Here is a 24170-nt window from a genome sequence, read left to right on the forward strand (position 1 = left end):
TTGGCTGCAAAATTGCACTGCAGTAATCGACAGCCCCTTCTCTCTATCAGTGCAGGATAAAGCTTCTCTTTATCCTGCACCGATAGAGAGAAGGGGCTGCCGATTACTCCCTGGATGACGCGGCAGTCCATGAGACCGCTGCAGCCAGTGATTTGCCTGTGATTGGCTGCAGCGGTCACATGGGCTGTAACGTCATCCCAGGAGGCCGGACTGGAGGAAGAAGCAGGGAGTTCTGGGTAAGTATGAACGTCTTTTTTTATTTTTTATTACAGCTTTATCTATATTGTGATCGGTAGTCACTGTCCAGGGTGCTGAAAGAGTTACTGCCGATCGTTTAACTCTTTCAGCACCCTGGACAGTGACTATTTACTGACGTTGCCTAGCAACGCTCCCGTAATTACGGGTGCACACACGTAGTCACCCGTAATTACGGGAGCCCCATAGACTTCTATGGGCTGCCCGTGCCGTAATTACGGCCTGAAATAGGACATGTTCTATCTTTTTCAACGGCACGGGCACCTTCCCGTAAGCATACCCGTGGCCAATAGAAGTCTCTGGGCCCGTAATTACGGGAGTTTTTACGGTCGTGTGCATGGGGCCAGTAGATGTTGTATTATAATTGCATGCCTACAAGACTTGATGTTTAACTTAACCCTTTAAGACCTTCACCCCTTAATTACCCTTTTGGTCTTAATGACCAATCATTCTTTAATTTTCACCGTGGCATTCCACGAGTCATAACTTTTTTTATTTTTTTCCGTTGACATAGCAGTATGAGGGCTTGTGTTTGCGGGATGATTTGTATATCTTAATCACCATTTTATTGATTAATGTTTATTAACTTTTTTGGGGGAGGGAATAGAATAAAAGCAGCTATTCCAGCATTGTTTTTCATGTTTTAAATTTATGCGGCGTAAATAACCTGTTTCCTTTTATTTTGGTCGGTACGATTACGGCGATGCCAAATATGTATAGCTTTTGTATGTTTTCTGTTTGCACAATAAAAACCCTTTTCATATGTGTGTACATCAGGAATAACATGGTTTCCGGCCATTATATGACTTCCGTCACGATGCGGGATCTAGCTCAGCTTGTGACGAAAATGCAGCTCTTCCGTTTTTTGCATTATTAACAATGTTTTAACGTAATTATACATGTCGGTACGATTACGGCAATATTATATTTGTGTAATTTTGATTATTTTTTTTAATGTAAAAATATTTTTTTTTTGAACTTTATTAACCCCTTCGTGGCCAGCCTATTTTGGACCTTAACGACCATGGTTATTTTATTTTTTTCTATCGTTGCATTTCATGAGCCATAACTTTTTATTTTTTATTTTTACGTCGACATAGCCGTGTTAGGCTGGGTTCACACAGAGTTTTCTGCAGGCAGAAAATCTGCCTGCGCGCTGATTTTCGTGGCTTTTTCGCCCGCGACCATTGGGCGCCGTGGGCAAAAAACGCTGTGAAATACGCTTTCTCTGCCTCCCATTGATGTCAATGGGAGGTCAGAGATGTAAACGCCCGAAGATAGGCCATGTCCCTTCTTTTTCCCGCGAGCTGTTCCTTTGCTCGCAGGAAAAAAAAAACTCCTCCCATTGAAATCAATAGGAGGCATTTTCGGCTGTTTTCCGACGCGGTTTCTGCATCAAAAAACTCAGTGTGAACTGACCCTTAGGGTTTTTTTGTAGAACAAGTATTTTGTTCTTTTAAGAAATCCGTTTTGGGATACATATAATGTATTGTAGGATTTTAATAAAGAAGATTTTTGGGGGTTGGAAAAAAAACAGCAATTTTGAATTTTTTTTTTTGTTTTTATGGTGTAAACCATGCGGCAAAAGTACCATGATACATTTATTCTCTGGGTTGATGGGATTACAGTGCTATCAAATGTATATAGTTTTATTTATGTTTTACTATTGCACTATGAAAACACATCCCAAGACCCATACAATTTATAGTTTTCCGTTGATGGAGCTGTATGTGGGCCTGTTTTTTGCAGGATGAGTTGTAGTTTTTATTGGGACCAGTATTTTTTTTTATTTTTTACTACGTGTTCATTATGCAGAATAAATAACAATATTATTTTATAGGTTGGGTGATGACGGATGGAGGGTGACAGAGGGAATCGACAATCGCGATTGTAGCAGCACCGAAGGGGTTAAACAGCTGGAATCAGAGCAGCACCATTACAGCAGGAGCCCGGCTGTCACTAGACAGCCGAGCACACCCTATACCTGACACAGGACATCCATGCCGGCTTCTGCTGCACTGCTTTTAATTGGCATATGTAGCAGATTAAAGCCCCTTAGTGACCGTCGTAAAAAGAGCGTATTTCTGGTCACTAAGGGGTTAAACTTAATTTGCTTCTTTAGTCCCACAATGCGATCCTTTGATCGTTTATATAATGCTTTGTTATACTCCGTACTAGTCTGACAGGCAAAGGCATACAGCCATGGCAGGCCTAGGGGGCCTTTGTTAGACCTTTGGCTGCTATGGCAAACCATCCAAGCCCCTCCTTCTGTCCTATTGACCGCAGCATCTAAGGGGTAAACGGCCAGGATCGGCATTATATGCAGATTTTGCAGCAGATTTACTAGAGATTTCAACTTTAAAATTGAAAGTGTGAAATACGCAAAGAAAATCTGCAGATTTTCTTGCAACATAATGAGCATGCTGCAGATTTCATAATCCACAGCATGCTCATATTTCCATCCACAATTGTTCCGCTATGTGTGGATTGGGTTTTGAAAATCTATAGTACTGTAAATCCACTGCAAATCCGACACTTTTGAACCTGGCTTGTTGTACACCCTGAGACAGTCACCAGACAGCATCTTGGATATTTTATTTGCATACATGTATGCACTGCTTACGCTACCCAGTAGGTGTCACTATTGTTCCAGTTCTTTTATCTGGACCCAGCTGTGAAGTGCTTGTACCTTTTATAATTCACATTACATTTATTTGGTCCATTCACTGCATCCTAAATTATTTGTAGCCAGGCGTGTCGTGGTTTAAACAATAATAAAATGTAGTTCAATTATATTTTTTGTTTCTAATTGTAATATTTAGCAATATATGAAACACCCATCCCTTCCACTTTACTTATTTCCTGTGGTTTACATGCGGTCAGCGTATTCCACACTGCTATACATAGATTGTCATCCCTTACATTTGTCCCTCTCCTCCGTGCAGCTCATTCACTTCTTTCTTTATCATAACTTAAGCATAAGCGCAAAAAAAGAAGCTAAATCACCTATCAGAATGAAATCCTATAACAGCAATGTGAATTGTCCTTTGCTGCTATTAAAAAAGTAGTTAATGTTTCTGTGGTAGTTACAGCAGAGCAAGCGTAATCTCGCTGTAACCTGTCATTTACAGCGTAATCGTGGGATTACGCTTGCTCTGCTGTAACTACCACAGAAACATTAACGAAGTGCCGGGATTGTGAATAGACATCCCGTGGAATGTCTATTCACTGTCTAAACACTTCAGTATCGTTAATGTGTTAGTATAAGACAGCACATACTGATCGAAAAGGATCCCTATGCGCTGACTAAATGAATGGAGAGGAGTGCAGGACGCTGATTGGTCACTGATTGGTCAGCGTCATACACTCCTCTGTACAACGCCCACTTGGTCAATAGTAAAACACGCCCAGTTGTCCATTGAGCAACTCATTATCATAAAGCTAAAATCGCTCCTAACGTGGTGAAAATAGATAGTTTTTTATATAAAAAGCACTGCTGTCACCTACATTATAGCGCCGATCTCCTTATGTAGGAGACAGGGCACTTATAATGTGGTGACAGAGCCTCTTTAATGACTGTTTTTCAACCTACTTATGAAAATGATGATCATTATCACCGGTCTGGTATAATTGGTTTATCATACACCGGACTATAATCCTACAAAATCCATAACTTTGTGCACGTGTACCTAAAAGAATTGATCCTGTTTTGAAGACAAAGGGGTGGTCACACCAAATTTTGATATGATTTAGGTTTCTCTTCTGTACATTCACTTTGTATTTTATTAATTGATCAAACAAAAACTACTAACATTTGTATTTTTGAAAGCATTCTTACCTTGCAGCATCTTTCCACAAATGCCTAAAACTTTCGCACAGTACTGTAGTTGCCAAGAAGGCTCAATTCAAATCCTGTTGACCTAGAGAATATTTACATGCAATAATTAATATTGCATTTGACTAGTAAACATTTATTCATGCAGCATTAGAGTGATTAAAGGGTCACTATCATTTAACTTTTGACATCACCATTAAAATCTTCGTTCCTAGAGTAATATACTATAATTACAATTTTGGCATCCTCACCTATTTAATTCCCATCTATATCCCCATTGCAAAGTGGCATTACAGTAGTAATCATACATTGCCCCATTCCTGTGGAGACACATTTCTTCCTGTGACCCAAAAGGCATCCTTTGCGTGCACGCTCCATGTTCTTTACGAAGTACTGTCTGCCTGCATAGACAGTACTTTGGCTTTTTCCGGCTATATTCGTGTGTTAGCTGACGTTATCTGCGGAGACTCGGCGTTTTGAACTTCTTGACGTAGATGCAATCAGAAACCGAGTCACAATAGTGCAACCTCCGTGCGCGCTCCCGCTGGAGTTGCACTGAACTCTGGGTAGTAAGGAAGCCAGCTCCAGTAGAGCAAGTAAAAACAATGAAGATAAAATAACTAACTTAATCAGAAAGTTTATTGTGGCATTGCATGACATTTCCGCCAGTTTCGATTTTATTTTTTTATTTTTTTAACCTGAATTGATAGCTACTCTTAAAATAATTATCTTCCCTTAATGCCCTTTCCATAGTCCTAGATTGGTCCTGACCCAGGACTGTGATTTCATTCCACAAAGCCCTAGATACAAAAAGCCCTTTAAAATGGCTTTTAAACAGTTTTAGTGCTGGTTCCAAACCAAAATGAGGGTGAAGGGTTGGTTACCATAATTCTGCATATTCTGCTGCTATTTATGGTGCAGATCATGCAGGAATGAAGGAGAATTGGCGATCTACACACCTGAAGCTGCCCATAAAGATTAAATTAGATAGTTGGCGGATCTTGTCGACTTTAATGTGGATATGGGCTCCCGTTTTTTTTGTTGTTTTTTTTTCCCCCGACCAAATGATGTTCAAGGAAATGAGGATCGGCATGTTTGATTTTAACATACTCGATCCTTTGTTCTGATATAAGTCATTGAAACAATGGGGAGAAGGAAACCTTTTTATGAGGTTAAGCGTTTTATGGCCATTGTAACTGAAATAAACATTTAACTTCCATATTGGCCTTGTCCCAGGCAAAAGCCAAACATTTTGATTTATTATATGAAATCGCAAAAGACTGTAAACAGTAAAAATATTTTTAGCCAGCTTAATTTTTGTATTGGCCCCTAGTATGTTAAGAATACAATCCTGATTGTGGCCCTTGCCCAATCATGATGGGGGGGGGGATCCCAAGCAGAGACCACTCTCAAATATTTGAGCATGCACTTTTTTTCCAAATTTGTTTGTAGGATTACACTTTTAGGCCCCATGCACACGACCGTAAAAAAAACTATACGGTCCGCAATTACGGACCCGCCCGGTTCTATTAGCCGCGACACCTTTCCATGTCGCTTCGGAAGGGTGTCAGTGTTGTAGAACCATCCTGGGAAATATGGAGCATGTCCTACTTTTCGTTTTTTTGTGGGCCGTGCTCCCATACTTTGTTTGGGAGCATGGCACGAAAATGAGGGTGCCAGTTGGCCGGCCGTGCACGCAATCGCGGGCCGTGATTACGGGCAAGGCCGTGTGCATGAGTCCATAAAACAGCTTTTCTTTGCATACTGTTGAAAAAAAAAAAATGAATGAAGAAGTGAAAAAAACAACAGCATACAAACTTTGAGAAGAAGAGATCAATAAGGAGGCCGCAGAGGGGGAGGACAAGGAATAACACAAACGACTCTGATAAGCACCATCTTTTTTTAGTAAGACCCCATCCTGTGCTCAGTGAAACAACAAAGCCTCTCGTTCCTCCGTAATTATCCTCTCATACTGCTCTCCAGTCAGATACTTTCTTTTCATAGAAGCCGGTGCGCACCTTGGGAATGCACTTATCTACCTCATATTTTGCTGTCTGTGTGCAATATGCCGGAGATGAGTTGCTGATTCTGCGGTTCTTACTGCCATTTATCGAAGACTGGACAAATCCCAGGAGCCAGGGAGCAAATACGCCCAGATATTAATTAACAGAAGTCTATAGAAAGTTATCCAAATGTTGGCACTATTACAATTGTCTAATCCTTTACACCGGCTGATGCACTGCTTTAATTACCTCATAAAGTACATTTTTTTTGTTTATTCCTATATCCTTTCTACTTTTAATATAAAGATATTTTTCACTCCATACAACCAATAACTGTCCTGTTGATGATTTTGCCTATGTAAGGCCCCGTTCACATCTGCATTGGAGTCCCGTTCTGACGTTCCGTTGGCGTTTTCCGTCAGAACGGGACCCTCAACAGACACAAATTGACACCAACGGAAACCAGAGGTTCCTTTTCCATCACCACTGATTTCAATGGTGACGGATCCGGTGCCTGTGGTTTCCGTTTGTCTCTGTTGTGCACTGGACCGGTCGTTCTGCCGGAAGCAATAGCGTAGTCTACTACGCTAATGCTTCGCTATTGCTTCCGGCAAAACGACGGGTCCGGTGCACAACAGAGACAAACGGAAACCACAGGCACCGGATCCGTCACCATTGAAATCAATGGTGATGGAAACGGAAACCTCTGGTTTCCGTTTGTGTCTGTTCAGGGTCCCGTTCTGACGGAAAGCTCCGACGGAACGTCAGAACGGGACTCCAACGCAGAGGTGAACGAGGCCTAAGTCTTCAGAGACCTCATCCACGACAGGGAGAAATGTTTGTCATTTGGAAAATAATTTGCGCCTGCTGAAAAATGACCATGTAGTTTTAATTGTGTCATGTAATAGCCTATCTTCAGGACAAGGCAAATAATTATTCTATGTGGCAGAATATTTTGCTTGGTGTATGTATGATAATGATTTATGTTTAAAGGGGTTTTCCAATACTTTTTTTTTTTTTTTTTAATCACTGCAACGCTTCTCAATTTATCTATTAAAGCCCCCTTAATATCATTATCTATTTTTTTTATTTTTTTTTAACCCCTTCCCGACATTTGTCTTATGGATACATCATGGAAAGCTAGTGCTTCCCGCATTTTGCCGTATCCATATGACAAATGGATGGCACCAGCTCAGAATCTGAGTCGGTGCCATCATCGCTGGATGTCAGTGGTGTATTACAGCTGACATCCGGCTGTAATGGCGGGGACAGAAATTAGCTTTGATCGCTGCATTTAAGGTGTTTGCAGCTCATCGACACCCCAGCAATTGCTGGGATTCTGGTGGCTGCAATTTCAACCGGAGGCTTAACAGTGGCCTCCCTGTCTGCCTAGTACGGAAAACTTCCAGCGCCCGGCGGGCAGGGCCTGAAAGGCTTCCGTAGCCGACGGCAAGATGGCGCCGGCTCAGGAGCTGAGCCAGCGTCCTCATCGGTGGATGTCTGCTGTATGTTTCAGCTGTCATCCACCTGTAACGGCAGGAACCGTAGCTAGCTCCGATCTCTGCCATTAACCCCTTAGATGCATCAATCGAAAGCGATAGCTGCATATTGGAGGTTTCTAACAGATAGGCAGCCCTGCCATGCAATCAGCGCTGCCGACTGTTGCTATGGTCTAACAATGGCCTCCTGCTCTGCCATTACGGAAGCCGATTAGGCCCCGCCGGGAGGCGAAGCCTAATCAGCTTGCTGTTCGTGAATGACTGACAGATCTAATACATTGCACTACATAGGTAGTGCAATGTATTAGAAGAAAAAAAAATCAGACCTTTGGACCTTCAAGTCCCCTAGTGTATAAAAAAGTGAAAACAAAAGTTTTAAAACATAAAATAAAAGTTTCAAGTAATTAAATAAAACACAATCGCCCTTTTCCCTTATCAAGTCCTTTATTATTGAAAAAAATAAACCATACATATTTGGTATCGCCGCGACTGTAACGGCCTGAACTATAAAAAATATTATATCATTTATTCCACGTGGTAAAAGGCGTGTAAAAAAAAAAAACGATACCAGAATTTCTGTTTTTTTGGTCACTTTGCCCTCCAAATATTGGAATAAAAAGTGATCAAAAAGTCGCACGTATCCAAAAATGGTACCTATAAAAACGATAGCTCGTCTCGCAAAAAAACAGCCCTCATACAGCTCCGTCAACTAAAAAATTAAAACGTTATGGTTCTCACAACTTGGCGACAGAAAAAATACATTATTTTTACATAAGTAATTTTATTGTGCAAAAAGTTGTAAAATATAAAAAAAAAGTGCTATAAATTAGGTATCGCCGGAATCGGACTGACCCGCAGAATAAAGTTAACATGTAATTTTATAATGCATCATGACCGCTGTATTAAAAAACGATGCCAGAATTGCAGTTTTTTTGATCACCTTGCCTCGCAAAAAAACAGGTTAAAAAGTGATAAAAAATTCACATGTACCCCAAAATGGTACTAATAAAACACTACAACTCGTCCCGTAAAACAACAGTCTTCATACCACTACGTCTATCAAAAAATAATATCCGTTAAGGCTCCAATAAGCCAGGAAATAAAAAAATATGCAGTTGTGCAGGCCCGAGGAGAACATTTCTTCTGTTTCAAGAGGCGAATTATCAAGGCCTTAAAATTACGGAACCAGGAAGGGGAGGGCCCAAATATATCTGTTGGAAGCGAGGGCGCCCGTATTATAGCAGGACAACACTCTCCCTGCAAAATTCCCCAAACTGCAGAGGTGCAGAGTGTGGACCAAAAGGGGGATAAGAAAGTCCATTTATCAGTGCGACACCGGCCTGTGCAGAAAGAATTGTGTTATTGTTTTATTGTTTTTTTTTTACCCTATTATTATACCACCTGACTATGCCCCTGATCTTCTCTACCCAGCTTACATGTACCCCCACATTATAAACTGAAATACCAGTAATACTCCAAACAAAACTACTACCAAGCAAAATCCACACTCCAAAAGCCAAATGGCGCTCCCTCCCCTCTGAACCCTACAGTGTGCCCAAACCGCAGTTTCCTTCCACATATATGACATCGCCATGCCCAGGAGAACCCTTTTAACAATTTTTTTGGGGGTGTCTCTCTAGTGGCATAAGCTGGGCATGACCTATTTGCCACTGAAATGTCATATCTGGGGAAAAATGCAAATTTTTACTTTACACCATCCGCAGCGCAATAATTTATGGAAAAGACCTGTGGGGTGAAAATGCTCACTACACCCCTTTAATAAATGCCTTTAGGGTTGTAGTTTCCAAAATGGGGTCACTTCTGAGGGGTTTCTTCTTCTTTCACATCAGAGCCTCTGCAATTGTGAACCAATACTTTGTAAATCGCCAAATTAGGCCTCAATTTCGCATGGTACTCTTTCACTCCTGAGCCTAGTCGAATGTCCCAGGCAAAAGATTAGGGCCACATGTAGGGTATTTCTAAAACCGGGAAACACAGCATAAAAATTAGAGAGCTGTCTTGTTATGGTGGCACAAGCTGGGCACCACATATTGGCATATCTATGGAAAAAAATCCCATTTTCACTCTGCAACATCGAGTGCAGACTAATTTATGCAAAACACCTGTGGGGTTAACATGCTCATTACACCCCTAGGTGAATACCTTGAGGGGTGTAGTTTCCAAAATGTGGTCACTCCTGGGAGGTTTCCACTATTTTTGTCCCACAGGGGCTTTGCAAATGCGACATAGCAACCAGAAACCAATCCTGCAATATCTGCACTCCAAAAGCCAAATGGCGCTCCTTCCCTTCTGAGCCCCACTGTGTTCCCAAACATCAGTTTATGACTACATATGGGGTATTACCGTACTCGGGAGAAATTGCTTCACAAATGTTGGGGTTCTTTTTATTTTCCTTTTTTATTTGTTGAGAAAATGAAAAATTTTGTGCTAAAGCTGCGTCTTATTGAAGAAAAGGGATTGTTTTTATTTTCACTGCCCAAATCAAATAAATTCTACAAAACACCTGTGGGGTCAAAATGCTCACTAAACCCCTAGATGAATTCATCAAGGGGTGTAGTTTACTAAATGGAGTTACTTTTTGGGCGTTTTCACGGTTTTGGTCCCTCAGGGGCTTTGCAAATGCGACATGGCCGCCGCAAACCATTCCTGCTAGATTTGAGCTCCAAAAGCAAAATGGCGCTCTTTTCCTTCTAAGCCCTGCTGTGTGTCCAAAGTAATGTTTATGACCACATGTGGATTATTGTTTTACTCGGTAGAAATTGCTTTACAAATGTTGTGGTGCTTTTTCTCCTTTAGTCCTTGTGGAAATGAGAAAAAAATTAGCTAAACCTACATTGTCTTTGAAAAAAATGTAGATTTTCATTTTCACGGCCTAATTCCAATATTTTCTGCAATAAACCTGTGGGGTCAAAATGCTCACTATACCCCTAGATGCTTTCCTTGATGGGTGTCGTTTCCCAAATGGGGTCACTTTTGGGGGATTTCCACTGTGTTGGCACCGCAAGAGCCCTTTAAACCTGACATGGTGCCTAAAATATATTCTAATAAATAAATATATTCCAAAAAGTTTCTGAGGCCTATGTTTCAGTCCATTAGCACGCTAGGGCCAGTGGGATGTTTCCTAAAACTGCAGAATCTGGGCAAATAAATATTAAGTTGCCTTTCTCTGATAAAACTTTCTGTGTAAAAAAAAAAATGGATTAAAAATGAATTTCTGCAAAAAAATAAATTCAATTTGTAAATTTCACCTCTACTCTGCTTTAATTCCTGTGAAACGTCTAAGTGGTTAAGAAACTTTCTAAATGCTGTTTTGAATACTTTGAGGGATGAAGTTTTTAAAATGGGGTGACTTATTGGGGTTTCTAGTATATAAGGCCCTCAAAGCCACTTCACAACTGAACTGGCTTCTGAAAAATGTTAATTAGCAACAATTTTGTGTGGTATAACTGCCTGTCTTATAAGCAGATACATTTAAATTGAGAAAAATGCTAATTTTTTACATTCTTCGCAAAATTTTGGTACTTTTCACAATTAAATACTGAATGTATCGAGCAAATTTTGCCAGTAACATAAAGTCTAATGTGCTACGAGAGAACAGTCTCCGAATCGCTTGAATAGGTAAAAGCATTCCGAAGTTATTACCACATAAAGTGAAACATGTCAGATTTGAAAAATGAGGCTTTGTCAGGAAGGTCAAAAGTGGCTAAAGAGGGAAGGGGTTAATTTACCATTATTCTTTATTGTTTACTTTGAGAGGTTTGTTTACCTGTGTGTGTTTGTGGTCTTGCTTTTCCGGTCATACAGTTCCCGGCATGCACCACTTGTGTCCCAGCATGCAATGGGCTGGCAGCAGGGACTCATCATGCCTGCTACACTCCGCTATAAACATTTTCTAATCTCTGTTGCCATTTTACTGCTCTCATTGGATCAGTGAGGGCTAATGATAAACGTGCAACATATCCGTGCTGTACCAAACAGAGAGTCTCTTACATAATGGTAAAAAAACAACTTAATTTAACCCCAGAGCCGGAGTCCCGGGCAGAGCGCTAGTATAGGCCCTTCTCCGACTCTGTGGAATCCCCTGATATCACTGTCCATATATGGACAGTGATGTCAACGGCTTCCCCAGAGCTGGAGTCCCGGGCAGAGCGCTAGTATGGGCTCTGCTCCGGGACTCTATTGAATCCCCTGACATCACTGTCCATATATGGACCGTGATGTCAGGGGCTTCCCCAGAGCTGGAGTCCCAGATCTGGAGTCCCCCACAGTTTTCTCCAACAGAGGGTGAGAGTTTCAAAAGCACAGGAGAGGTAAGTCTAAAGGGAATTTGGATAGCAAGGTATTTGATGGAATAGCTCTGCTACATGAAAGGAAACTATCCAGTTAGGTGTGCCACTTCATCTCCAGGGAGGGAATTATTAAAGGCCTCTATTTTGGTTAGATTAGCCAAAAAGTTACTCAAACGTCTGAATGTTTGACATTCGTGCAGAATTGAGGGGAGCTGGGCTATGACACATATTATAAATAGTCATGTATGTTGGTAGGAGCTGTCACAGAGACTGTTCACTGAGATTATTTCTGAGGGTTACTTCTAAATGCTCCATAACGAGAACATACAGTAATGGATACAAGAAGCACCCCTTTCTCGTTCTGTTTCTAATGGGGAATGACTTAGGAGTCCATTTGTCTGTACCTGAGCTGTCCTGTCGCTGTAGAGTGGAGAATTTTTTTAAATAAAACCAGATCCTAGGTGAAATTGTTCCAAGTAAGCTTTGAGAAACCCTCAGTTTATAGGGTCAAATGCCTTCTCCGCGTCAACTGTAAGGGAGATGGGTAAAATCAGTCCAAGCCTATTCGCCAAGATTTGAAATATAGCTTTATATTTATGTTCGAGTGAAATAGGTGAAGGGAGTTTTTACCAGGCTTGGAAATAACTGTAATAAGGGACTGGTGATTGAAGGTTGCAATCAAATACTTTGGTAAGGAAGGGAGATAAAGATTTTTTTGAAGATACTGTCAAAATGTGGGGTGAAACTGACTTCTACTTGCTGGAGCGGAATGGATGACCAATTCTGCGCCATCCCATAGTTCCTCCTCAAGTGAGGATTTAACCTCCTCAGATACGATGGGGAGCGCGTGCTCCTTCTTCAAATGTGAACCATGCTTGATAAGGACTTCTCGGATGACAGTCCGTATATCACGGACTGTACACGGTTATGTGCATGAGGTCTAGGGGTTTTTACGGTTTGCAAATATGGATCCGACGGATACACATCCATAGCCGTCCGCAATTGCAGAAGTGCCCATAAACTTCAATTGGCGAGTTTGTGCCGCAATTGCGGACAAGAATAGGACATGTTCTATATTTTGCCGATCATTTATACAGCCCATAAATAAAGGGAAATGTGTCCGTGGCCTATAGAAATGAATGGGGCCGCAATTTCATCCATAATTATGGATTCCGTAATTACGGATGAAAACTATGGTCGTGTGCATGGGGCCTAAGGCTACATGTACAAGACCGTTTGTATTTTGCGGCCAGTAAACAACGGATCCGTTGTCCATTTTTGCGCATTTCGTATGTCCGCAAACACGGACCTTATGTCATTCGTAATCACGGATCCGCAAAAATAAACGGAAGGCAGGAAATTGTCAATAGCTTGTCCCAACCCCCTGAGGTCATCTAGCAGCTCATCCGCAAACATGGAACGGCATACGGACAACACACGTATGGCATCCATGAGCTGTCATTGGTTTTCACGTTGCGGTAGACTTCAATGAGCGAGACTGAGCCCACAAACACAGGCAGGGATGGGACCTGCTCTGAATTTTGTGGCCCGGTCCCACACGGATCAGTGAAAAACACTGTAGTATGCATGAGGCCATAGAAATTAATGGGTCAGCGTGCTTTCCGTTAAAAAAAAATGGATCGCATACTGGCGAAAACAACGGTCGTGTGCATGTAGCCTTAGGAGTAAGGATGCTATGTTATAACCTGACTGGTGTGCTGGTGTAAAAAAGGTGTAGTCCTCATCCTGAAGATGGAGTATTCTCCATACATCTACTAATTGTAAGGTATGGAGGGATTGTTTAAGAGAACGTAATTGGGAACTAGGAAATGGCTAGTTGGATGATCATGATTTAATGATGAAATTACTGAATAGAAGCACTTAAGTCATTTTAGTAAATCAAAATGTCTTTAATCTGGCAATCCTATCTGATAATCCAGCGCTTGGTTATGATGCAGAACTGCAATATATTGTGGGCTTTCACAAGATCTCAAACATAGGAATGACAAATGACAGAAGTATTATGGTCCTAACAATTCTGCAACATTATTTTGTGTAGTTCAGAGGTTTCTATTGCTGCCTTACACCAGTGGGGTCCTAGGGTTCTCATTCTACCAAACCAGCGTCTGTATGTCTCCAATGGAGCTTAAATTCTGTATCCGAAGCGGACGCTGGCTGCATACAGTGCTGTAGAATATGTCGCTATAAATAACGATCACTAGATATATACATATATGTGTAGATAGGCCTTTAGGCTAACCAATGCTGAGTGTGATGCTGCTGATATAGAACAACCTACCACCATGAATGCATAGGCTATTTTTATTGGGAGGATTACATTATTAATGCGGTTGATAAAACCAAATATTTTCCATTCACTTCCTATTATATTGCCAGCATTGTACGTTGTGCTCACAATGACTATTTCATTTGACTTTGATAACTACAATAAAACAATGACCTTTCCAACAGACAGTGGTACATTTATTGATTTTGTACCAACCAAGAACTATTCTGCATGACAATATTGACACTTGCCCATTTCTTGTTGTCCGCCTGGGCACCACAGGAACAGAACGGGTTAAGCCGGGTGATGTCAAGTTTTGGAAAACTAAAGTGAATTTTCTGTTTGTAAGAAAGCGCTCGGAATGTCTGACTGCACATGTAAAAATAATTCTTCTAACAAACCTGCTGAGCAGGAGAGACACAAGGTAACATTACCCGCGGTATTCTGGCAACTATTGCATGATAAGAAAACAGCTTAATTGGTTTTCACAGGACCAGACGGCTGGGGTCGTATTTTCTTTAACAGTATTAGGGACCTGATTGGGAAGGATTTGTTCCCATGTCTTAACACGCACAACTCTTCAGAGTACAGTTAAAACAGCAGTCTGCATGGAACCAAAAATGTCTCCGATATAGATTGCCTCAAAGTCCCCACAAACTTGGGGACTAAACCATTAGAAATGTATTAGTAAATCTGGCTATTAATATAATCATTTGCTAAAAATACATAAATCATCCAGTGTTTGCATTGACTTCTTGGTGATTTTCTACATACTAGAGTTTTGAATCCGATTAAAAGAACAGTACATTCAATGTGCCACAAAGTAGAATATCCTCAACAACCCTTGAGCACACTTAAAGCGTTTGTCCCATCAGGACAACCTCTGTCCATATGCCCCATTTCACCTGCTCGTGACCACCACTCCGCTTTATGAGCCGAAGCGGAGAGTCACTATAATGCCGCATCTCTTGCTCTAGTGGACTCAAGCACTACCACCCCGGTTTTAATCTTTTTGGTGTATGCAATGGTCTATCTGCGCTGAGCGCTTGTTCCCATAGTTCTAAAAAATGAATTAGAAGGTGAAGTGTACATTAATAATGATATAAAACAAATCCTTTCAACTGCACAAGTGAAAATCAAGATGTATTATTTATGACTAATTTCACATTATCACTGTTAATTTTTCAGGAAATAGTTCCTCTGCACACATCACAGAGCATGCCCACAACACTTTCCCATCAGGTTTCCCATCAAGTCAGTAGGTCATTTTCTGTCCATGTGTTTGCTTTAAAGAGGCTCTGTCACCAGATTATAAGTGCCCTGTCTCCTACATAATCTGATCAGCGCTGTAATGTAGATAACAGCAGTGGTTTTTATTTTGAAAAACAATCATTTTTGAGCAAGTTATGAGCTAGTTTAGATTTATGCTAATGAGTTTCTCAATGGACAACTGGGCGTTTTTTTACTTTTTACCAACTGGGTACTGTACAGAGGAGTGTATGAGGCTGACCAATCAGTGACTAATCAGTGCCCTACACTTCTCATTGTTCCAGCCCAGCATGATCCACAGCACAGTGTGAGGGTATGTGCACACGTAGTGACCAAAAACGTCTGAAAATACGGAGCTGTTTTCAAGGGAAAACAGCCCCTGATTTTCAGAAGTTTTTTGAGCAACTCGCGTTTTTCGCGCCGTTTTCGCTGCGTTTTTTACGTCCGTTTTTGGAGCTGTTTTCATTGGAGTCTATGAGAAAACGGCTCCAAAAACGTCCAAAGAAGTGTCCTGCACTTCTTTTGACGAGGCTGTAATTTTACGCGTCGTCTTTTGACAGCTGTCAAACGACGACGCGTAAATTACAGGTCGTCTGCACAGTACGTCAGCAAACCCATTCAAATGAATGGACAGATGTTTGCCGACGTATTGGAGCCCTATTTTCAGACATAAAACTAGGCATAATACGCCTCGTTTACGTCTGAAAATAGGTTGTGTGAACCCAGCCTGATTGTGCAGTGAAAGAAGCTGCACCACAAGCAAAATGGTTGCCCCATAATCCTGTACAGAAATCAAAAAAATAAAAAGCGTTCTAGCCGGAAAACCGACCTTGAATCATTGGTACAAATCCCTCCTACAACCCATGAATGAGCACAGCAAAATACCCAGAGCCAGAATAAAAAGGTTTGAGCAATGCAGGCTACAGCTTTAAATGTTTTTGCAGCCGGAGAAGATGTGTGAATGATTTTCACAGTGCGGCTGTTTTTCTCAGTGGGTCTCTGAGACCTGCAGTAAAGCATCCAGTGCAGGGTCGCAGCCTGGGGTCCCAGCTTCGCTTCCGGTGGAGATCAAAGCGGAGAGGTGGACCTGGGGTCAGCCAAGAGCAGCAGTGACGTGTGTTCTGGGGGGCCTCTGACTGCACTGCCAGGGATTGGGACCGTTTTTGGATCTCCCATGTGACCATCATTACCCTTTATTCTATACACCTGCTGAGGGCTTCTGGCTTACAACAATTAACCCTTTTTTAGCAATAGATTTTACAAAGTGAGGTAGCAAGCTGAGTAGCCCTAATACCTCCATTTCATTGTATGTGAGATGTTTGCCGTGACTATATTTATCCGCACTAGGCTTAACCCAATACAGCTGTCTATTTTGCACTTCTTTTATCCTGAATTTTATGCTGTTTAAGAATCTGTATGTTTTTCCTAATGTGTTTTGTGAGTATTTGCTGTCTCCTGGGTCATGGGCCAACCAATCATGTGGATCAGTTCATGCCGGGAAGGTGTTAGTTTGAATTCCACTAAGAGAGTACTATGTTTAACACGTAACATAATATAGACATAAAAAAATACTATGGTCTGTATGCCCTAAAATAACGCTTATGGATCAATATTCTCCAAACTCGGCATCCTCTTGCTGAGAATAGTAGTTCACTACTAATTTCACAGTCGCACACTTCCTATGTGTTGGCCTTATGTACTATAAAGTGATTTATAAGACGGTGGAAAGACTGAGAACCAATCTTGAGGAATTGCTAGTTAGTTTGTATGAGACGAAATAAACAGGATGACCGTGCTTGTACTTCTATGCTGGATTCACTATTGGTGTCCCTTTTGTTGTTCTAGATTATAAGCACTCCCCAGAGACTGAGCGCGGGAGCAGATCTTCTCATAGGGAGACAGTTCACCGCGGCGGCCACCTCAGCCATGGTCACTCAGAGTCACATCACAGATGCCACCAGCTGGATTCCTGGGTAATTTTTGGACTTGACCTTTTGTGTTTGTAATGTAATTTAATGGAATTGAAAATCTTTGATTTCTCATGTCTGGTATGGACATCCAGCTTCATTCCTTTCTCTTCTTTTGTTCATGGTGATCTTATTTTCAGAGTTTACTCTCCCACCTTTAGTTCGTCCTTTTTTGTTTCTTGTTAAATCTTATTTTCTTCTGTACAATTGTAATATCTATTTATGGGGAAAAGTCATAAATCTTTTAAGCCAGATGGAATAGGGATATAGGCTTCCACTATTCCACTACTATGTGACGTCAGAGGGCGTAGATATGAGGCGGTATCATATGTCGTAAGGCAATGCACTTATTGTAGCGGGTCCTGTTTTTTAAATATGATGAGTAAAGGATTTAAAAGGTAGAAAATACATGATGAAAAGCAAGCTAAATAAGGAAAATAAAAAAATGCAAAACCAGAAGTTTGTTTCCATAATGTCCCAGACTGTGGTTCGTTGGGCCCACCAGAGGAAATGTTTCTGAGGGTCCATCCTCCATCTATACAGAACATGTCCACTTTTACGTGCATCGGAAACTTTGTTAGGGCCTGTTCACATCATCGTTGGCTTTCCGTTGAGGGGTTCCATCGTAGGTTTCCGTCGGGTGAACCCCTCAACGGAAAGTCAAACAGAAACCTTCGCTTCCATTTGCATCACCATTGATATCAATGGTGACGGAAACACAGTCGACTGCGCTATTGATTCCGTCGAAAAAACGGAAACCTGCCGGAATGGTGACAAACGGAAATCATTAGCAATGTTTCCGTCACCATTGATATCAATGGTGATGCAAACGGAAGCTAAGGTTTCCGTTTGCCTTTCCTTTGAGGGGTTCTGCAACGGAAACCTCCAATGGAACCCCTCAATGGAAAGCCAACGCTGATGTGAACAGGCCTTTATCATTGCACACATAGGACATATCAATCAGGTCCAATGGCTTATCAACCCGTAAGAAAAAGACTGGTGGCAAGCGATTGAATCCAGTCTGCTCTAAATGGGTTTGTCCTCTGGTCCTTTTGGGGCCCATCATTTTGTCAGAGCCTGTGCCCATTAGATAATCATCTGGTACTCTGGTGGGCCAGTTCAACCCTGTACGTGCTACAATAACCAATCCATTGTCTTTTTGCTCTCCTCTTTTTAAACTTCCCTTTTAACCTATTGTCTCTTTTTGGGCAGATACATTTTCGATTAAAAATGACTGTTTTTGTCATTCACAATTTAATTTATGAAATGTTACACTGAATAATCATAAAAAATATTGTGTCTTTACACTGGGGCCATGAGTGCAGGTCAAGACCTGCATGAAGTTTGTATCTGATAGTAGGATAGAGTAGTGATAGAGTAGGAGTAGTAAGTTATAAAATTTGGCCTTCAAATATGTAGGTGTTATGTGGAAATTGGAAATCCCTTGGTGACTTTTTAATACTAACAAATACATTCTTTTTCTTTTCCTATAGGGATCGGAAACGCACTCGTGAGTTTATAGAGTCTGACTTCTCCGAGAGGTAAGGGCAAAAAAGTGACCCTTTTAAGTTTTCTAAAAGTAAAAAAGAAAAGTTCTTTTAAGCTAGCTATACACAAAAGAGGAATGGCCGACCAACGGCTTTCGACAAGATCGACCCATGGTCTTACATGACTGGGGGCCTCTCGACTCTTCCCAACAGCAGATGTTAGGGGAAAAAGGAGCCTGCCAGCGTCCTATTCCCCTTTCCCCATTGACATAAATGTTTATGGTGGGGTCAGAAGAAATGGATGTTGGCTGAACGGTTAATTCATGTGTACGTCTCGGTATAGAAAGAAGGGAGTTCTACTTTAAGAGATGATCGATTGGAGTAGGGGAGTATGTCAGGAGTATGTCATTTTTGGTGACCCTTACTGTTCAGCCTGGTGGGAGATATCTTTTATGTTACAGAATTCCTGGCATGGCGTTGGTTTCCTTCCATTATTATAAGTTTACGGCAGATCATACACATATGGCATAGTCTGCTATACAAGTCATTACACTAGAACAGAAGTGAATAGATGCTAAAAAAAAAACAAAAAAACCCTATTTAAAGGAAAGTAAATGTTGAGCAATTCAGGCCAGTTGCTTTTTGGCAGTGTTCCTGACTCCTCCACTTCTCTTCACTTCCTCCTCCTATTCCTTACAAGGAATCTGGAACTAATCCCTGTGGATATTTTCAGCGAGTGGCTGGCCACTATGGCAACCACTTGTCGGGAAGCATCTCTATCATCTGCCATATTTCTCCTTGGGTCTCTAATCCATTAGTTGCAGGGTGTAGTGACACTAAGGAAGTACATAAAATTCAATGCAATTGAACTTTTCCTAAGAACAAGAACACGGTTGCTGAGATTTCTTCTAATAGTTATTTTTTTGTAAAATTAAAATAAATGCTAGGCGGCCCTGTGTGTTGTTTTGAATGCGTTCTGCTCACATTCTATACCGCTATGATTGTAAGGAGTATTTTACTGTATCTGGTTGTTTGATACTGTTTTTGCATTGACCGTTGTATATTTTAAGAATATAGCAGATTGTTACATATTTCTATACGCTGTGTATATAGGTTACTACATATGAGAAATAGGGTAACTTTTAAAAAACATATTTTTTGTGGGGAATTCTAGCATACAGACCTTTTTTAGAGACTTTTCACACTTGTGTTACACTCTTTCCGTCAGAGGTTCTGGTATTTTTGACAGCAGGAAAAGCGCAGTACCAAAGATACCAGTACCACAAATGAAAACCTGTGGACCCCATTGTAATTGAAAGGGATCTTTCAGGACTCTTAGGAATCCATTTAAAAACCGTTCTGCCATAGTTGTCATGGTTCCAGAATGAACGGAAGCCTTGATGCTATTGTGAACAGTCTTGTGTGTCTAGAAATGGAAACATTTCTGTCTGAAAGGTTTTATTGTAGTTTATCGTCTGATGACCTCTACAATCTATAAAGAAGATTTTATCATCTGGTGACCCCCTACAATCTGTCAATTTATAAAGAAGATTTCTATTGAAATTGAAGTTTGTTTTTTTTGAGAAATGGGTATAAATTTATCAAGTTTTATAAAATATTATATTCACTTTTATTAGACCTTTATGCTAATATATTTTTTATAATCGCATAATATGCAATGAATGTTATTCATGAATATGAGATAAGGCATGCTCTCTTCTCTAGGGTATTGGGACGAACTTAGACCTGGGCAATTAATCAAAAGAGCAGAAACCGAAATTCAGTACAATTAATCAACGTCATCTTGCACCTTTTTTAGTTTAAAAAAATAAATAAAAAAATCCTGTTTTCAACTGTATCCGCATCTTTAGGATGCAGATACAGTTGAATCCAATGGTAGAACTGGGGCATTATAGGGCATTATACTGTGAGGGGGCAGCTATGGGGGACTTTATACTCTATGGAGGGCAGTTATGGGGGCATTATACTTTGTGGGGGAATTATACTGTGGGGGGGCAGTTATGGGGGCAATAAACTGTGGGGGCTGTGTCAGGGGGTATATTATACCAGGCTCAGGGGATAAATATGGCGTAGCATGCAGATAGGGGCGTGGCAAGCAAACAGGGGTGTGGCCTAAACGTTCATTCATCATAATTGAGGTAACATATTCAATTATTTGTGATTTTGATTTAGGTCATAATCGCCCAGTCATAGATGCACTATAATGTTATTAAGCAACGGCATTACCGTTCACTTGCTTATTATCAGATGAAGTAACATCCGCCCTTACACTTCTCAAAAACACTACTCCAGCATCATGTGTCTGAAATCCCTACATCTCTAAAGGTTTTCATATGGAATAAAACAATCTTTCCATTATTCAGGTATTTTTAGTACTATTCCAGTTTTGGCAAATAAAGTTTTTTTTGTTGTATAATGGAAAGTTAAACGTTTTTTCCCAATATAGTTTCTACGTTGATTCCTTTTCGAGATCTCTGCTTGCTGTCAGCCAATAGGGACCTTTATTGTTTACGAACAGGGGATTAAAATCTGTCCTAGTTATGTAATGGTCACACAGGTGTTTGGCTCCTTAGACAGACAACTCCGGTAACCAGTTGTTCACCTGACCAGGACAGATTTGTATTCACTGCAGGTAAACAAAGATTCCTATTGAATGACTGCAAGCATAGATCTTGAAAAATGTGAGGAATTCATACAAAAGGTATTTTGGAAAAAGTTATAACTTTAGATTATACAAAGAATAACATTTATTTGCTGAAATCAGAATACCCTTTTACTGCTTGTGTACAAAGCCATTATAAGGTATGGTCATTTGGGACAAATCTGTATTATACCGCACATTTATAAAATTAGGCAAAGCAAATAACATCACTGCAACGTTTTGGAAAACGAATCCTCCATCCATACGCTTTATATATTGTAACATTTATGCTTTTCCATCCACAGTAAGAGAAGCAAGAGAGGGGAGAAGAGTGGCAAGGGTCTGCGGCATTTCTCTATGAAGGTTTGTGAGAAGGTTCAGACCAAAGGGACCACATCCTACAATGAAGTGGCAGATGAACTGGTGGCGGAGTTTACCAGCTCTGCTGGACAACTGGCCTCAGATTCTGTAAGTGAAGCGTACCTCTTATGCATTTATAGCACTTTGTGTTTTATCGTCTTTTCTGGGTGGGTGTCCGATAACTCACATGTACTGAATCTGAACCTGAAATCTTCTGGTGTGGAACTTTATAAGAATTTTTTGATGGCAGAGTTAGGTGTTGAAAAATTGTGTAAAGACATAACGTCTAACCTATGGTCTGTGGTGGTAGACATCCTCTTGCTGCAATACTAAAGTCTTCCCTTCCACAGAGTCCCTAAGAATAGGGTAAAAAGGATAGTAACCTTAGATCTGTGTGAGAGCTGTACATTAAGTACCAAGAAAGTGATGCAAACCATCCTAGGAAGGCAAGGAAATCTTTGAGAAAACATAACACACACACACACACACACACACACACACACACACACACACACACACACACTACTTGGACGAGAGTATTGGGACACACCTCTTAGTCATTGTATTTTGGTGTTTCATTCAGTCCCATTGCCACTGGTGTATAAAATCCAGCACTAGCCATGCAGTCGCCTTTACAAACACTTGTGAAAGAATGGCTCGTTCTAAAGAGATCACTGAATTCCAGCCTGGTACTATAATAGGAGGCCACTGTTGTAACAAGTTAGTTTGTGAAATTTCTTCCCTCCTAGATATTTCACTAGACGTGGTATTATTTAGGAACCACAGCAACTCTGCCGCGAAGTGGCAGACAACATAAAGTTACAGAAGGGTCATCAAGTCCAGAGGCGCATAGTGCATAAAAAGTCACAAACTCTCTGCTGAATCAAATGCAGGGCGGCAAACCTCCTCTGTCATTAACACCAGCACAAAAATGGTGTGCCGAGAGCTTCATGGTGTGGATTTCCATGGCTGAGCAGCTGCATACAAGTCTTCCATCACAATGCCAAGCGCTGGATGGAGTGGTGTAAAACACGAGGCCCCTGGACTTTGGAGCAGTGGAAACATGTTCTGTGGAGTGAGGAATAACACTTCTCTATCTGGCAGTCTGATAGACGAGTTTGGGTTTGGTGAATGCCAGGAGACCTTTACCCGCCTGACTGCATTGTGCCAACTGTAAAGTTTGGTGGGAGAGGGATAATGCTATGGGATTGTTTTTCAGGGGTTGGACTAGGCTCCTTAGTTCCACTGGAGGGAAATATCAGTGATTCAGCATACCAAGACATTTTGGACAATTGTAGCTTCCAACTTTGTGGGAATAGTTTTGGGTTCAGCCCTTTTCTGTTCCAGCATGACAAGGTCCACAAAGACATGGTTGGGTAAGTTTGGTTTGGAAGAACTTGACTGGCCCGCACAGAGACCTGACCTCAACCCCATCGAACGAACAGTTTTAGGATGAACTAGAACAGACATTGCGGGCCAGGCCTTCTCGTCCAACAACAGTGTCTATCCTCACAGATGCCCACAGACACACAAAAATTCCCACAGACACACTCTAAATCTTGAAGAAAGTCTTCCCAGAAGAGTGTAAGCTGTTTTATCTGCAAAGGGACAACCAACTTTAAATTAATGCCAATGGATTTAGAATGTGATGTCAGAATTGCTCCTGTAGGTGTAATGTGTAGCTGTCCCAATACTTTTGTCCATACAGTGTGTGTATATGTGTGTGGATATATAATCTTAGATGCATTTAAAGGGGTATTCAATTTTCAACAAATGAATGTAATTTTTCTTGTATAATGAAAAGTTATAGGATTTTTTTAGTGTATTATTTCCTCATGGTTTTAGGATCTCTGTTTGCTTTCATTCAATAGGAGCTTGAATTGTACCAGGGGATAGAAATCTATTCTGGTTATGTGATGGACACATAGGTCTAGAAATTTTGAAAACTGCGAGGAATTGATACAAAAAGCATACTAGAAAATTTTATAAATCTTTATTATACAAAGAATAACATTTACTTGCTCAAAATAGAATACTACTTCTAAGAGTATGTTCACACGGCGGAATTTTTACAGATTCTGCTGCAAAATTCCGCCTCCCAATCATTTCAATGGGAACTGGACGCCTCTGTTTCCCGCTAGCTGATTTTTTTTTCTGCCTGAACCACCCATTGAAGTGATGGCCGGTGGAATCTTCCTCCAGACCGCCAAGCAAAATCCGCTGTGTGAACTGACCC

The 24170-nt window shown here is 41.0% G+C and overlaps 1 protein-coding gene across 1 annotated transcript in view; it reads left to right on the forward strand.

Annotated features, from left to right (window-relative positions):
* TFDP2 (transcription factor Dp-2) overlaps nucleotides 1–24170 on the forward strand; it is a 72206-nt gene that overhangs the window by 34728 nt on the left and 13308 nt on the right. Inside the window, exons 3-5 of the mRNA XM_075861235.1 lie at nucleotides 17304–17431; nucleotides 18919–18966; nucleotides 21880–22042. Of these exons, the coding sequence (XP_075717350.1) occupies nucleotides 17304–17431; nucleotides 18919–18966; nucleotides 21880–22042 (339 nt within the window). The remainder of the gene's footprint in view (nucleotides 1–17303; nucleotides 17432–18918; nucleotides 18967–21879; nucleotides 22043–24170) is intronic.

This window comes from Rhinoderma darwinii, chromosome 4 (genome assembly GCF_050947455.1).
Source record: "Rhinoderma darwinii isolate aRhiDar2 chromosome 4, aRhiDar2.hap1, whole genome shotgun sequence".
In the NCBI taxonomy this organism is placed as follows: domain Eukaryota; kingdom Metazoa; phylum Chordata; class Amphibia; order Anura; family Rhinodermatidae; genus Rhinoderma; species Rhinoderma darwinii.